Source organism: Gossypium raimondii, chromosome 4 (assembly GCF_025698545.1).
Source record: "Gossypium raimondii isolate GPD5lz chromosome 4, ASM2569854v1, whole genome shotgun sequence".
Taxonomy (NCBI): domain Eukaryota; kingdom Viridiplantae; phylum Streptophyta; class Magnoliopsida; order Malvales; family Malvaceae; genus Gossypium; species Gossypium raimondii.
The window spans coordinates 14,589,299-14,606,361 of record NC_068568.1 but is presented as its reverse complement, the minus strand read 5'-3'; the positions used below and the strand labels follow the sequence as shown (position 1 = coordinate 14,606,361).

General features: G+C 36.0%; 1 protein-coding gene across 3 annotated transcripts; it reads left to right on the top strand.

Annotated features, from left to right (window-relative positions):
- The first annotated feature begins 7,666 nt into the window (after window positions 1-7,666).
- On the top strand, window positions 7,667-9,824 carry LOC105768100 (V-type proton ATPase subunit G1). Of its 3 annotated transcripts, none has more exons than XM_012587847.2 (4): window positions 7,667-7,817; window positions 8,689-8,782; window positions 9,186-9,286; window positions 9,473-9,824. In XM_012587847.2, the coding sequence occupies exons 2-4, from the start codon at window positions 8,695-8,697 to the stop codon at window positions 9,614-9,616; spliced, it is 333 nt and encodes a 110-aa protein (XP_012443301.1). In that variant the 5' UTR covers window positions 7,667-7,817; window positions 8,689-8,694; the 3' UTR covers window positions 9,617-9,824. The 3 variants fall into 3 exon arrangements, with proteins under 3 accessions (XP_012443301.1, XP_052485359.1, XP_052485360.1); XM_052629399.1 differs by lacking the exon at window positions 7,667-7,817 and adding an exon at window positions 7,904-8,047; XM_052629400.1 differs by lacking the exon at window positions 7,667-7,817 and adding an exon at window positions 7,906-8,043.
- The last annotated feature ends 7,239 nt before the right edge of the window (window positions 9,825-17,063 follow it).

The window sequence follows — 17,063 nt, the reverse complement described above, 5'->3', positions numbered from 1 at the left end:
TATATAATACTTTAAGTACACCTACATATAAACCAAATTATAACACGTACTACAAATCATAGTATACTTCATTTACAAATTCCATAATCAAGCCATACCATATATATAAACATTACAAGAAGGCCAAATTTATCACTTACGCTCATCATGAGGTTATGTGCATATATCCACAATATTTTGAGCAAACTTCAATCACTCATATTGAAACATATCATACCCTCACAAACCTATTCAAAGTAAACCAACCTTAAGTGATTACATTACTAGTTGATACATTTATTTTCACTATTGAATATCTGAATTTTCATACACATTATATACTAACTCCCAAACTATTTCCAAGATAATTATACTTCAAATTATTACACCAAATCATACATTTTTTATTACAATTTTATGCGCAAGAGACCATGCTATTTCGAACCATTTCGAATATATATAATACTTTAAGTACACCTACATATAAACCAAATTATAACACGTACTACAAATCATAGTATACTTCATTTACAAATTCCATAATCAAGCCATACCATATATATAAACATTACAGTAAGGCCAAATTTATCACTTCACTCATCATGAGGTTATGTGCATATATCCACAATATTTTGAGCAAACTTCAATCACTCATATTGAAACATATCATACCCTCACAAACCTATTCAAAGTAAACCAACCTTAAGTGATTACATTACTAGTTGATACATTTATTTTCACTATTGAATATCCGAATTTTCATACACATTATATACTAACTCCCAAACTATTTCCAAGATAATTATACTTCAAATTATTACACCAAATCATACATTTTTATTACAATTTTATGCTAAGAGACCATGCTATTTCGAATATATATAATACTTTAAGTACACCTAAATCACATACTTAAAACTTTCGTACACATATCCAATCCCTTAACCACATATTCGATCATCGCAATTAACCTCTAAAATAAATCATGTCAATTTCATCATGAAATATACCTAAAATTCATTTATCCAAACCTATATAATATATGCATGCTTATCCATTACATATCTATCATTACTACATTACTAAACTAAATTATACAACTATCCACCATTCAAAATTATTTTCACATCTCATACATATATATATACCAATAACCTACTTTCATAATAGGTTCAAACTTTGGCCATAATGCACAAGCTTAACATTATAACAAATCTATATAATCAAACACCACACATATATAAATACCATGAAATATATTTTCATAATATACTATTACCGTAACAGAACACATAAGTATTAATATCAAGATTAAGCCATTTTCGCATGGCTAAATATATATACACACTTTATGACTAAACAAGATAAATACTAGCCTATACATGCCGAGATAGAGATTGATAGTGTGACGGGCTTCCTTGACGACTCCCAAACTCGTGACAAGATTCCAAAATTTATAAAACAACGAATGAACAAGCACACAATAAGCTTAAATAGCTTAATAAGTTCTAAGCATTTTCAAAGAACTAATAAAAATAACACCAGTAGGCTGAATTTACTATTCATGTACACATACATATATAATCATTTTTATACGATTAATTCATCTTTTCATGTTTTATATATATTATCTACCTTTACTTTTAATTTCGTATAACTTAAACATACCTGAATTGTTTAACCCAAACTCACATTCGATTTTATCATATGATTTCCCCTTATAGCTTCCGGATTTAGAGAAATGATACTCGATCGGCTCAAGAAGCTCGTACAATGCCAACGTCCCAGACGTGGTCTTACATGCAATCAAACAATGATGCCACTGTCCCAGACAGGGTCTTACACGTAATCATATACGACGCCAATGTCCCAGAGATGGTCTTACACGTAAATCTCAAATCGAGGACAATGTCCTAGATGTGGTCTTACACAATGTCACATTTTAGCATTTCTGTAGTTCGTATGACTTTCGGATGTTGTAAATCAATCAATTAAAAACTCGTAATTAATTATCATTTGTCAAATACAATTCGGCACCATAGGATACACATACACATTTAGATTCAGCTATACATAAAATAATTACAGTAAATTTAACTTCAATAATTTACTTATGAATTTACCTAGGACGAAGACAAGCGGATGGAATCGACTACTCGACCACTTTCGACTTCTCCCGTTCTAATTCCGTTTTCTTTTATTCTTGATCTAAATAAATTCAAATTTAGCTATTTAATAACACATTTCATTCAAATTTATTCCAACAATATATAAATGGGAAAATTGTAATTTAACCCCTAACATTTCACATTTTTTACAATTTAGTCGCTATTTCACAAAACACAAAATATTCAAAATTTGACAACATCATAGCTTGGCCGAATATTCCTTTAGCTTATATAGGCCCACATATTTCATTTGTTTTACATTTTAGCCCCTCAATTTTTCATTTTCATAATTAAATCCCTAATTTGAATTTTTATAAAAAAATAACTTAACAAAATTTAATAATCTATCAAAAATATTTATTTTTCATCATTAAGCAACAAAAACACCAAGCTATCATCAATGGCAACTCACAAATTCATCAACCAATTCAAAAATTAGTACACGGGCTAGCTAGAATACGAAGCAACGATCTCAAAAATGCAAAAATTATCGAAAACTGAACAAGAAACATACCAAATTTTTTGCTCCAAAGTGCCGAATACTTGAAAGCTCAAGAGCTTATTTTCCTTTGTCAACTTTCGGCCAAATAAAAATGAACATGCATGGCCTCTTTTTTTTTATGTTTTATTTTATTTAATTTAATGTTATTAACCTTTTTACTATTTTAACCTAAATAAAACAATAATTTAAGTCATTTAAATCATGGACATAAATTTCCACTAACTTTATAATGGCACAATAACCTTTTAAGGACTTTCCATAAATCAAATCATAACGAATTAGCATATTAACAATGAGAATGCCACTTTTACTTTTTATGCAATTTAGCCCTTTTCACAAATTAAACACACAAACAGATAAATTAAATCACAAAAATTTCACACATATCAATTCACATACTATAAGCACATAAAATAATATTAAAATATTTTTTTGACTCGAATTTGTGATCTTCAAACCACTGTCTAACTAGGGTGTAAATCGGGATGTTACACTAAATATCAACGAGCTCCTTATCACGGGCCTCTGCATACCTTAGGCCGAGAGTGCCAACCTCAGACAATAGGCGGTGCAAAGATGAGGGGAAGTCTTCCACAGCCTCAACAGACACCCTTTCAGCTACGGGAGCCACTAGAGAGTCCTCACGAGCAAGGGGAGTGTCCTCGGTGATATTAATGGGCGAGCTCGCTTGGGCAACAGTTGGCAAGTTCGCCAGAGGGGAAGAACGGATGGGGGTGACTGCAGCAGCAAGGCCTCCGCTATCAACCCTCCTTTTCTAGCGGCACTCCAGTTAAGGACCATCCCCTTCCTCCTCGCTAGAAGGGCTGACACGTGTGGTCCCAGTTGAAGTCCTGCGCCTCTTGCGACCACTACTTATTAAAGCATTGATGTCAATGTATTTGTTAAGCTTGCCTGAGATGCTGTCACTGTTAGTGTCGCTTGAGCTACCTTCATTGCCCTAATCGCCCTTTACATCACCAAGAACCTTAAGATTAGTAGAAATAAGTGACAAGTGAGTACCTCCTTCAACCCTCTCCTCTTGCTCAAATTCTGGGAGAGCAAAGGGACAAAGCACTTTCCCACAATAATGGTAGAACAAGTTAGCAAGTTTCCTTAAGCGCCTTATCAATATCATTCCCAACTGATCGAAGGAATCATGGGGCCAAGTGTCCCTAGCTAGTCACCCACCAATTGACCACGCGACCTCCTGATTATCACCAACCCTTCAACCGTTTGGGATAAGATCCTTCAGACAGAATCTAAAGACATTTCTAGCAATTAGAACCTCCTCTAGGGCTAGCATGCGACCAATGCGCAATCCCTAATACTAAGCAACAGCCTCATCAGTAGCAAGGCTCCTCTGAAAAGCGTGCATATCCTTGTTGGGGAAGGTCCATCTAGTGGGGAACCTAAAGCCCTTGCCAAGTAAGCTGCGAACTTGGATGTATTTCCCTCGCTTCAGGCGAAGATTCTTGCACTGGTTTTTTATTATTGTTTGCACCTTTCGACTGGGGGAAGGAATAGTAGAACCTTACAGACTCCCCTACGTAGGTCCCTTTCAACTGATACAAATGCTAGAAGATGGAGAGCATAGGGACCTCACCTTGCTGGTAGCAGTCAAGGAAATAAGCATGGCGAACCACTAGGAAAAATAGAAAGTTGGTCGGGAGCGAGCCTGTAGTCGTTGAGGAGACTACAAAAGAAGGGGTGCAGAGAAAGGTGGAAGCCCGCTTCCAGGACATATAATGGAAGAAGCTGTCTTCTGTCATCTCACACACGCGGTATGACCCTGAGGGAATGGAAAAGTCATAAGCGAAGTGGGGAAGCTCGATTCTCCGTACGGCCAGAACCCGTTTCATCTCTTCGGATGTTGTGGTGTAGGCGTAGGGTTTTTCAGTCACGATGATTGGAATCAGACAAGCCGAGACAATCTGGCTATGAGCTCCTCTCATTCTTACCATATTGCAAGCAAAAGAAAAAAGAAAATAGATATTGGTGTTAAGAAATAGAGAAATTAGGGAGATTTACCTCGATTCTGATTTGCAAAAAAAGCCAAACAATGGGGAAACCTAAAACCCCGACCTTCGCCTTTTAAAGGGAGACTCTTGAAACCGTTCGGGTAACCAAAAATGAACCAACAGCCCATATGCAAGCACAAAAAACTGATTCATGTCTTAACGGCTGGATATGCATGTCCAATACTAGGATTTGCACGTGGCAAGGCAGTTGTTAAACACTATGGCCTCACCACATGCCAAGCAAGCTGCGTCTGAAATGGACCTAAGGCCCACCACTTTATAATGTCCCTTAGGCCCACCAAGGGGGGATTAGATTGTTAGAATTTGGGAACCGATAGTCTAATGACCGATAGGATCTGGACCTTCGACCCGAATAAACCTGATGCAAAAGAAGAATGTTCACCTACAGGCACAACTAACTGAGGACCTCATGGGAATGCAAGATATTCACAGAGATAACTCGCGTGGGAGAGCTTGCATAAGCCTCGCACAAGTAAGATCGTAAGAGGGAGCTCGCGTAAACCTCGCAGGGACGAGGTCACGAGCCATGTCTGCGAAGAGAACCCCCAGTCGTGACTAGCAGGCGTGAGATTCGCTGGGAGAGTCAGTTCTAGGGTCAAAAAGGACCGCGTGCTCCACAGGCAAGCGTCCAATAAGTCAAATGAGGCCTAGAGAATGTCAGCACTAGGGTCAAGGAATGTCAGTGCCCTCTGCCCAAAGGCCAAGACAAAACAGTGGGCCCTATTGTGAGCTGTAATTGTAGTAGTAGGAATGTGTGTAAATACCCCATGTGTTTCCCTTAATACAACATGAGAAAATATTACTCAACAAGTTTTAAAAGTTTTTATTTTAACCTTATAATTAATACTTAAAAATAGGATAAATTTGTACTTGACCCCTCAAAGTTTTCCAAAGTTTCTTTTAATTTGATTTCTTTTTTAGAATTTATAAATTTTATGATAAACTTAGTAATATTTTTAGTTTAATTTGATAAAATAACTAGAATATTTAACTTATTTTATTTTTTCTAAAAAAATGTTAAACTAGAAATAATGTTTATCTTGGCAGAGCTAAGATTCAATCAACGATGAAAATCAATATTTAAAACATGAAATGTTTGAAAAATTTAGTAATTTATAATGCATAAAAATTACTCAAAACATTGAAATTTTAAAAAATTGAGAAATTGTAATATATGATAATTATTAAAAACATTAAAGTGTTAATTACAAAATAATTATTTTGAAATTTTAAGTAATTTATAATGTATGAAAAAATTGCTTAAAACATGAAAAATTCTAATAAATGAAATAATTTAACTTGTAACATTTTTTTTTATAATCATAGATCTCCACATATGGTTTTAGAATTCAAACTTAAGGGTGAGAGTTCAATTAAATCAAGTTGAATTGAGTGAAAAAATTTTGATCTGAACAAGTCACACATACACCCTAGTACATGTTCCTCGGCGCTGAGGACATCCCCCAAGAGCAAGGGGTTTCATGACATTTCTAATTGGCTATCTTGCATTTCTAATAAGTTGTTTAATAGTTGGCATACTGAATCATATACATAATAGACTAGTTTAGAAATTCCATTTTTTGGGTTGAGAGAACCCTATGAATTGGGCGAAACTAAAAAGGACTCGATAATCAGTAATAAGATGATTCACAAATCATCCCTTCAAATTCAATCTATGGCGTGGACAAATTATTCATTAACAAAAAAAAAAGATGAGCCAAGGTTTCAGGCAAAAAGGAAATAGGATCTTTATCCAATACCGATCATTAACCGATTTTTGGAAATTACATTTTGGATAATTGAACACCATTATAAGTGCATTTAACATGCATTTCTCGATTCCAATCTGTTAAATCCTCAGACCACTAGGAAATTGAAATAATAACATACAGGCAATGTTTTTAACTATTATCAGCGAAGGTAATATAATATCTGTTCATGATAAAACTTCATAGGGTTTGATGTGCTTTTATCTTCAACGAATGGCCCAGCATTCAATGCGGGTCGAAGCATATGGTTGCCTGGCTGGTTAAATGCTATTAATGAAAATAGTAATTCACTATTCTTAACAATAGGTCCTGGAGACTTCTTGGTTCATCTGCATACATCACTACACTTCTACTTGACACCTATCGTAATGATAAACGGCTCGTCTCGCCATGACCTTCTCTTGAATTCTCAAAACTTCTGTCACTCGATCTCCGCAGGGACAGAGAACCCATTGCCGTCTCGGCTGTGCTACCGGAGGCTCTAGGGAAGTCGGAATAGGAGTCTTATTTTATCATCCTAACTCGACTTGAATTTTTTCAAATTGAATGAAATAAAATTCAAGTCGAATCAAATCGAGTGAAATTATTCAAGTAAAATTAAAAAATTAAACAAATCAAATTAAAATCTTATTACAGTATAATTAATTCTATGTTAGAGCACCTAAATTTGAAACCATATATATTTGAAAACTTTTTAGAGAAAAGAATAAAAATAATAATTTAGTATGATAAACTTGAATCATTTAATTTATTTAGGTCCCAAAATTATTATTTTAGAAAATTTTTAAAATTTTAACTTTCTTTATATATTCTTGAGAAAATTTTAAAATTGTTATAATTTTTTAAAATATAAATTTTAGAATTTTTATAAATATTTTAAATTTTAAAATCATTTTGAAAATTAGAATTTTTTTGTTTTAAATTTTGTTAGAAGAGATCGGTTTACTCATTTTCAAAATTGGCAAAGAACAAATACATATTTACACTAATTTGTTATTCGAATTATTCGAGATATTCAAATTGTAAAATTTAACTCGATTTGCAAGTTACTTATAGGAGTTAACTCAAATAACCCAATTCGATAAAATTCAATATTTAATTTTTTTTCAATTTTTTTAAATAAAATCAAATTTTACTCACCCATACTCAAACTCAATAAGGAAAGGAAATCCACTTAACTTTTTCCAACTCAGCTTTAATAGACAAACAGAAAACGACATCGTTTGTATTTTCCCTGTGTAATAATAATAATTTTTTTTTTCTTCTTTCAAGATTAGCCAAATAAGCGTTCTTCAATTTTCAACTGAAACCTTAGGACCAGAAAAAAAAAGGGAAAAAAAATCTCAGATTTTCTGTCAAGGTAACCCCAAAATTTCTCTCCTTCACTTGATTTTTGTAGTATCTCCATTATAATTCATATGGGTTATTAATTTTCTCTCAAAAGATCAAAGCTTTGTCTTCTGTTTGTTCTTTGGAGAGAATAAGATTCTGTGAAGGATCAAATCAACAAAACAGAAAAAAAGAAAGACCTTTTCTTTTAAGAAGAAAGTCTTTGCGGTTTTAGTTCTTAACTTCTTATAGTTTTGGTTGGTTAGTTGACTTTAGATCTCACTTTCATGTCTTTTATTCTTGTATTTGAATTACTGAGAATTTCTTTAAAAGCCCTATTTGCTACTAATAGTACTATAATAGAATATAAGATATTGATGGGATTTGAGGAAAGATCTTTAATATGAACTCTTTTTCTTGGTATTTAGCAACTACTTTTGATTTTTATGCTGTTTTTTTTTTATGATTATTTGAATTATAACAGTTTGGGGTTGTAGTTTCCGGGCTGGCCAAGAAAATTTCTAGCAGAATCAAGTTTGAATTTGCATTAGAATTTGTGGGACAATTGAATTGATCATTTCATTTCTCTTGAGAGCTTAGCATTAGCCATTAAGTGTGATGAAGTATAGTTTAATGGTGTAATTGGCCTTGTTCCATAGTAGTTTATCTCTATGTGATCAGCTAGCCTGATAAAGCGGTAGCGTTTTTTTTTCTTTTGTTTTTGGGATCAAGACTATACTCATGAACTTTGGACTTCGCATTTACTTAAACCTGTTTGGTATTCATGTCATGTGCTCCAAATTCCAAATTATTTCAGACTTCATAATTCACCAGTTAGAAGTGTGATTGCTTTATAAACTTACAATCAATTGTGTTCATGGATACTGGTTTTGGCATTGTAGGAAAATATGGAATCCAGTAGGGGCCAAGGTGGAATCCAGCAGTTGCTTGCTGCAGAACAAGAAGCTCAGCACATTGTCAATACTGCCAGAAATGGTAACTACTCTATTTGTTGTGTTCAACAGATTTATAGATTAAACCCTTTAAAGCCATTTGTCTGGATTTATTCTTATAGACTGATATCTATGTTTGTCTATGTGTATGCCTGCAAGAATTGGTGAGAATAAGGAGAAAAGAAAAGTTATCCTCTTCATGAACTCGATGTAGGATTTGGCTTTGTCATTTTCTCTCATATTTTTCCTGTGTTTGTGTGTGTGTATGCTAGTGGTCATTCGCATTGTGTCCTGATATGCATGGAATTGCTTCTGCATGCATTATTATTTTTTGTGTTTTCAAAGTAGTCCTTGGGGTTTGTTTTGGTTCATTATTATAACTTTGCATTTTTAGCTCTAAAGTAATTTGTCTCATTTCTTAATATTTTTTGAATTTGTACCTTTAGCCAAGATGGCTAGGCTGAAACAAGCCAAGGAAGAGGCTGAAAAGGAGATTGCTGAATATCGAGCTCAAGTGGAGAAGGAGTTTCAGAGGAAACTTGCCGAGGTAAATACTTCTTGTTGTTTAACTAGACTAAGCATCTGGCCCTTCTTCATTTAGCTTGTAAAGTGTCTCGTTATCTCTCAAGTTTGTTAATGAGGGTTGCCTTGCATAATAGTAGCATCAATTCATTCTCTTAAGCATATATTTCTTAACTCTCTTTCTGATGCCTGTCTCATGTTCATCAAACAGAGCAGCGGGGATTCGGGTGCTAATGTGAAACGCCTTGAGAAAGAGACTGAAGCAAAGATTGACCACCTGAAAAATGAGGCTGCAAGAATATCAGATGATGTTGTCCAAATGCTTCTCAAGCATGTAACAACTGTAAAGAATTAGTCCCCTTGAGATGGCAAACATTCAATATATGTTACTGTTGTTCCCCTGCATGATGTAATATTTGCGTTGTTGCCCTCACCTGGTTTAGACTCTGGTGAGTAAATTAGACCCTTTTTATCAGATACATCAGTTTGAGAACATGTAGGACAAATTGTGTGCCTATCTATTTATGCTGGGGAAAAGAGCAATAAAGTTTTAATAATGTCAATATTTTTGCATTCTGAACCTAAACTTAATGGCTAAAGATCAGATTCTCATGCATATACATGATTTTGCAATTATAACATAGTTTTGAAACCAAATTCCTTTGAGACAATTGGTTTGGAGCGGCTGGTGTATGGTTATGGGAATCCAAGTCATCCAAGTACTCCTAGACAAATTATTTTCAGAAGTGCAAAAGAACCCTTGCTTTATGATCTAAAAAGAGGAAAAAAGGATCCCAAACACCAAACCAGGGATTTAAATTGCGGTCGCGGCCGTGTTTTCGGTCGCATTGCGTTTATCGCGGTTGCGGACATAACGGATGTTATTGCGGTCATTGCGAGTATCGCAGTCGTGAATTTTAAAACAACTTATTGTAAAATATAATAGCGGTTTCGGACAGTGCCACTACCGCTATATAACGGCCGCTATTTCGGTAACGGACCGCTATTTAAATCCCTACACCAAACAATGTGGGGTCACTGAGCTTTGTGTTACATTCCTTGAGCTTCTTTCTTACTCTTTCCATGTCATTCAAAAACCCTGGCTACCTTCACCAAGTTTAGAGACAGAAAAAGTTGGAAAAGAAGTGGCCTTTTTCAGGTTGAATTCTCTGCCTGGAGCTTGTGCTTAGCTATATGCCAAATTTGACAACACAAAAACAGAGGAAAACAAAGAGGGAAAAGTAGTTTGGGAGCATAGTCAACTTGAAGCCAACTTGACTGTGACTGACTACAGCTTGATTCAATTAGATATCTCCCTCTTTTTTAATCTTCATTTTACACACACACACACACTTCCTTTTCTTTTTCCTCTTAACATTTCTCAAGTATGCAAACTACAGTACTCTTATTTTGACCTGGAAAAAAAATACACAGTTTGCAGATCATTTTCAGGACAGTGATGGAACTGTTTGAATAGTACCCCAAAAGAATCATTGGTTGTTTCCCTAGGGGAACTAAAAAAAAAGTGATTCCTACCCTTTTTATCTTTCACTGTTGAGACCCCATCATCATCCAAGAAGAATAATAAGCCCAGCAAGTCAAGAATAGTATGTGTATATGCCGAAAATAGGTAATTGAAAGCTATAGTTTTTTCTTTTTCACATCAATGTTGGATTCTGGAGTTACTTTCAATAACATACAACCGGGTAATATTCACCATGTTCTAAGTCAAAGTTGACACCTGATGATTTCCAATAACTGCAAACATCGCATTTCCTTGTAGAACACCTACTGATGCCATGTTCTTCACTAACATACCCTCTGTTTCATTCACCATTGCATGGAATTCCATTAGCTATAGACCCAAGCCACTTCAAGGAGTACAAATTTAGTGTAGGTGTTTGATATGAAAGTTTTTTTTTTCCAATTTTTTAAATATATTTTTAAAAAATTATATCCTTTGTTGCTAAAATAAAATATTTTTAAAAATAAAAAAGAATAGACTAAGTAACTTATGAAGGTTTTGGGAAAGAACTAGCAATTTTGGCTTACAATGAGCGTGCCTATAGGATCTTGATGGTAGAAAATTAGCTAAATTAGCCATATATGTCTTTTTTTTTTTAATTAGGCTTATAAATTGTTTTTTTTAATTTAGGGAAATAAGTCGTTTTGGAGAGAGAAATGAAAAGTTCTCAGTGTTACGATTTTAAATATTTTTAGATTTAGGGTTTAATATTTTTAGGTTTAGGGCTTTTTAAAAGGGTTTTGAGTTTTCGACTGAAACCTCAAAATTTCATAGGTAGTTTTGAGGAGTTGGGGATGTAATAATGTGTCTCATAACACATACATTTCATATGTCGTGGCGGGATAGGACCATCACCTCAAAAATCCATTTTGGGGAAATTTAGTTTCAGGGTGATTATGCTTGATAAGATCAGGGGTTGAAGCCTAAGCGGAGGTCCCAATTGGTGGCTTTTGAGTATAATCGAAGGCCAGTCAACGGTCGTTACACGATCACGAGTTCAAGCTTTTTTGATACCTCGCAAACGATGCATTATATATATCATACATAAGATTGATGTCATAATCATAGGGGAAAACGAAGGGATTTTCTGTGTAATCAATGTAATTTTTTTTATCTATTTTCATGCAACTGGTATCTTTAACCTTTCATTCTTATCCGAAGGCTGACACCGAGGTGGACACAAGAGAACTCTCATGGGGAGAGCGGATGTTTCGACGAAAGTAGATGTCAAACTCGGGTCAGCGCGACAATGGTTGTAGTTATTAATAGGTTGTTTAATAATGGAAATCATTGTCAGCCTGAAAGGAGCATCACCTTTACTCCATCGAAATAGTCGCTTCCCACCTGAGAGTCCTCCTACGTCCATGACGATATCGGTCTTCGGATAAGAATTAAGGTTAAAGGTACCGGCTGCCTGGAAATGGAGAAAAAAATTATGCTAATTATAATCGGAAGGCCCACAATTTTCCCCTATTAATTATGCCCTCAAACTTTTGTATGTTATTTATAAGGCAACATTTTCGGGTATCCGATAAGTTTGAGCTTGTCGCCACGTAACGACTGTCAACTAGCTCCCCATTATACCTCGATTCATTATCGTATAACGGTCGTCGATTGAGACCTCCACGTATACTTCACCTGTGACCATACAAAGTAAAATCACCCCGAAACCTGACTTTCCCAGGATAGGCTTCAAAGATAATGGCCTCATCTCGGCATAATATATGAAATGTGTACAGCTCAGAATGATATCGCATCACTGACGATTCAATAATACCTCAAACATTAACAAAAAGAATTTAGCGATAAATTTTTAACACCCAGAAGTGTTTTATAGAAGAGGGATAGAAAGGCTGTGGGAAAAGATGTTTGAAGGACGATGAAGCATAGAGTGGAAGACCCCTTTTATAAGCGTGGGAGAAGGGTTGGATTGTAATGTAAAAATTTCCCGCGGTCGAAAACGCGTTGCAGGACTAGCATCTTTTAGGAAAATATTCAAAACGTGCTTAAAATCGGTTAAAAAATAAGATGGGCAAGTACTTTTAGGAATAATTTATGCACGTTTTGAGGTGTCGAATACTATAAGAAACACTATTTTGACAAAATTATATAACTTTAGGAACACGTTTCTGAATAACAATTTACATTTCATTATCATTGTTTGCTGAATGCGTGTATTGATAAACGGATTTCAAAGTACGTATTCCCTCTTTCGTTGGCTTATTTTCCTATCAAAGGGACGTAATTTTCACAACTTAGACACGCAGTAAATTAATATAAAAATTAAATTCTTGAGTTACAGGAGTCGTGTGTACTTCTTTTGACTCTACTTATTTTTTGGTTTTTGTTAATCCAATTCGAAATCAATATTGAAATGAGTCGACGAGTGAAATCTGTTATTTACTACGACGGTTAAATATGTAGTACAGAGGTTGGAGTGGTATTTGTAGGAGCATATTCAGTGGAATTGGCATTTAATCGTACCATTCAATTGCATAAGTTGCAAACTAAAATCAGAAGAAAAGTCAGAGGATCAATCAGGAAAAGAATTTTGAGGTTACAATGTAGATATATTGCTTCCGTTGACCCCTATAGGTATGACTTATTTGATGTGAATGGCGAGCTCCAGCTCGAAATGGTCATATCATCGTACGTCTTAAGCAAAAATACTGTAATGGAGTTATATGTCGAGTTTGTCGAGGTTGATGGATCTGGCCCATCTTCAGTTACTATTTCAGCTAATGTTGGAATTAAAGTTGAAGTAGAAAGTCCTGCCACACGGTTGTGTGGTGGGTTCACTGGTTTGTTACAAAGCTCCTACTGCAATGTCCTCGAAACATCTATGGGTAGACACTCGTTGGTCTCTGGCACAAATCTAAACTTTGTTGGCCAATACTAGTCGAGGTATGAGCGTAACCCGAATCTCGACATTCAATCAGTGCGTTCAATTTCGACTTCAGTGCGGGCTCAATGTTAAAAGTACTTATACCTGGGATTCATCGACGTACACTGGACACCAAGCTGGAACAGATTTTTGCGGGCATATAGATTATTGAAGATTTGCTCTTTTTAACAAGGATTGACGAGGGTACACTAAACCCCTTACTTGAAGGGGATAGTGAAGGCGTAAATGAGGAAGAAGATACAAGTGATGAACAAGAGACAACAGATGCAGTTGACGGGGAGGAATCAGACCTTGAGCTAATCAGGCAATATAGTTTAGATAGTTCAGATGTGAGACTATTTTTCAAATCGGAGACGGTTCTAACAGAGCCAGAACCTTACGGGTCTAACGATGACGACTTGGACAATACTCTAAATTTAAATCCACGATATAGAGCATATGAACCTTTGCCCCATATAACCAACATCGATCTATCGGCCAAGGGTGGTTTAGAGTTTTCACGTCTACCGCACAGAACACCTAGCCATGCAAACATACCGCATGATGTACGAGTACTAGAAGTTAGAATGAAATACCCAAACAAAGATACTTTTCTTTCTGTACTGAAGCGGTATAACTTTAAGAATGGTATAAACTACTACATCATGAAGTCTAGTTTTAAGAAATTGAAAGGAAAGTACACAATTTGTGACGGGAGATACAAGTGGAAAATCATGGCATCTTCATGGAAGAAGATCGGGTTATGGACGATAAAGAAGTATTTCGGTCCACATACCTGTATTGTGGTGGGTGAAGTCAGAATCATCCTAGACTAGATTCGGATATTATTTCTGACGTTACACTACTGATGGTGAATGCGAGTTCAAAGATTCTCGTCTTGGTGTTGATTGCGAACATATATAGTCAATACAACTAGACTCCATTGTACTACAAAGCGTGGGTTGGAAATAGAAGGTTGTTAATAAGTTGCAGCACGGTTGGGATAGTTCGTACAACTATCTATGGTAATGGTGTCAAGTGTTGAATCGATACGTTCTAGGTTCCATAACCAATCTAGAAACGCACCTAGCGTACTTTGACGATCGATTAGTCTTTAGGAAAAGAGTATTTCATCGATTCTTTTAAACCTTTGAACAATGTAGAAAAACTTTCTAGCATTACAAGCCATTGGTACAAATTGACAACATCTGGATGTACGAAAAGTATCAGCATCGATTGTTGATTGTGCTGCTTAGGACGGGTAATTGAAGGAGTCTACTGATTGCGTTTGCAATAACTCTTGGAGAAATGACCAATGACAGGGATTTCTTCTTGAGTCGATTGTGTCACTACGTTTACCCGTAGCCCGACAAATATGTCATATCTGACAGGAGAACCAGAATTCTGTCCGCGATTGAGCAACATGCTAGCCTTTGGGATCGCACCCATCATAGGTACTTCTTACGACATACCAAATCCAATTACCACACAAAATGGCTTTCAAAATGTGAGCAAGATACAGTCACCAACATAGGTATGTAATTGGAACTACGAGTACAGCTATATTACACCCTATTTCGTTCGTTGTTTGCATTCATGAGTATGATTCTCTCGAAAGGTTACGAGCTTGTCTAACATCATTTTCATGAAATGTTGAACAACTTGGGCGCTATCAAAAACTACGGTACGACATACCTCACTAACATACCCTTCGAATAGTGGACACAATCCTATGATGGGGATTTATAGTATGGGCACATGACGTCAAACTTAGTCGAGTGTATTAATTTCGTTCTAAAGAGGATACACCATTTTTCAATAACCTCGATTGTGAAAGAAACATACTTTCGCTTGGCTGTGTTGTTTCCAAAGAGGATGTAATGAAAGAAATCAGACAAAATACAGTGAAAGTGAACACTATGTATGTAGTATGCCACTCGTGTTGAAACTTGAAATTTTGAGTCACGGAACATGTTAAGCCGAATCAGGACATGAAAGGGGAATTATATTGTATCAACCTAACAGGAGGGACTTGCAACTATGGGAGGTTCTAAACACTTCGGTTCCCATGTGTAGATGTAATTGTTGCATATGGGAACCTAAGAATTGAGTACACGCCCTACATCAACGATGTGTATAGTCTAGAATGCAAGCAAAGAGTATGAAGTCCTGAATTCCCATCTGTTCTCAATGAGAGTACATGGCTACCAGTTTTTAACGCGTTGTACGAGTTGGCACTGAACATGAACCTGCATCACATTCCGAAAGGTTGCCCAAATACCACCCCGATATGGAACAGTATGGATATACGGGAGAGGGACGATCAATAAAGGTTATGTAGGTACTATAGAAACTCGGGGCATACAAAGGCAACATATTCTATGCTGAGGGGTACTTTGGAGCCTCAATGTTGATAGTATTATTTTCTTTCAGAGAATATATTCATTATAATGCTTCCATAATTCTAGTGTTCCAATTTTGTTATTTCTTATTAACTTGCACATAACTCACTTTAAAATGTAATGAAGACAAAAATAATGTTGGAATGAAAATTTATGGTTTCTTTATTTATGTCATAAATATTTACATTGCAGTTGTAATAAAAAAATACATCAATTGTGTCGTCAAAAAAATGTGTGTTGTAGGGTGGTGGACGACAGACACGAAGAGGATTTTTGTACACAACTGGATATGCGAACCTATAAACTTGATTGTTGCCATCATCCTCATCATCATCACCTTCACCCCCACCCTCTTGCTCATTTCCGTCTCCATCGTCGTCAACGTGTTCGTCTTAGTTTTTGTCTTTGTCTTCGTGTTCGTTTTCGCTTTCCTCTGTGCTCAAGTGCGGTGTCGTCTTACCCTTTTATCGTGTATCCACTCCACTAACAGACGGTTGCATCGATGACCCACCTCGATAAAATAATGATGCGAGCGATGTTTGTGCCACTATCGACCTGTAACCGTAAGGTGCCATAAAACCTGAATATGTCGACATTGGCCCGGGCATCGACATTGGCATCGATTGTTGAATTGACGTTTGTATTGGTGTTGTCATTGATGACAGTGCATGTGTCGACATCTGGCCTGACATTTGAGTCGGCATCGACGTCGGTATTGGGGTGTAGAATACGGGGACGTTAGTGGCTCGAAATATCTACTTGCAGGAATAGAAGAATCGGACACATGCGGTGGTGGTGCGCAGTGTAATGCTTGTAAAAAAACGCGGGGTTAGTGAAATGAACATGAATAAGTGGATTGAACTGGTTGAGATATTGTGTAAACATAGGCGACGTTTCTTCGGGCAGAGCCAATAACGAACCCGTCATACCACCGCGTCAAGCCTTACGCTGCTGCTAGGGTGATCATCGTTGCCACTTCTAACGAAGTTGT

Coding starts and splice junctions, on each gene's coding strand:
- LOC105768100 (XM_012587847.2), top strand. CDS start 8,695: ATGGAATCCAGTAGGGGCCAAGGTGGAATCCAGCAGTTGCTTGCTGCA. Junction 8,783..9,185: donor TGTCAATACTGCCAGAAATG/GTAACTACTCTA, acceptor TTGTACCTTTAG/CCAAGATGGCTAGGCTGAAA. Junction 9,287..9,472: donor TTCAGAGGAAACTTGCCGAG/GTAAATACTTCT, acceptor TTCATCAAACAG/AGCAGCGGGGATTCGGGTGC.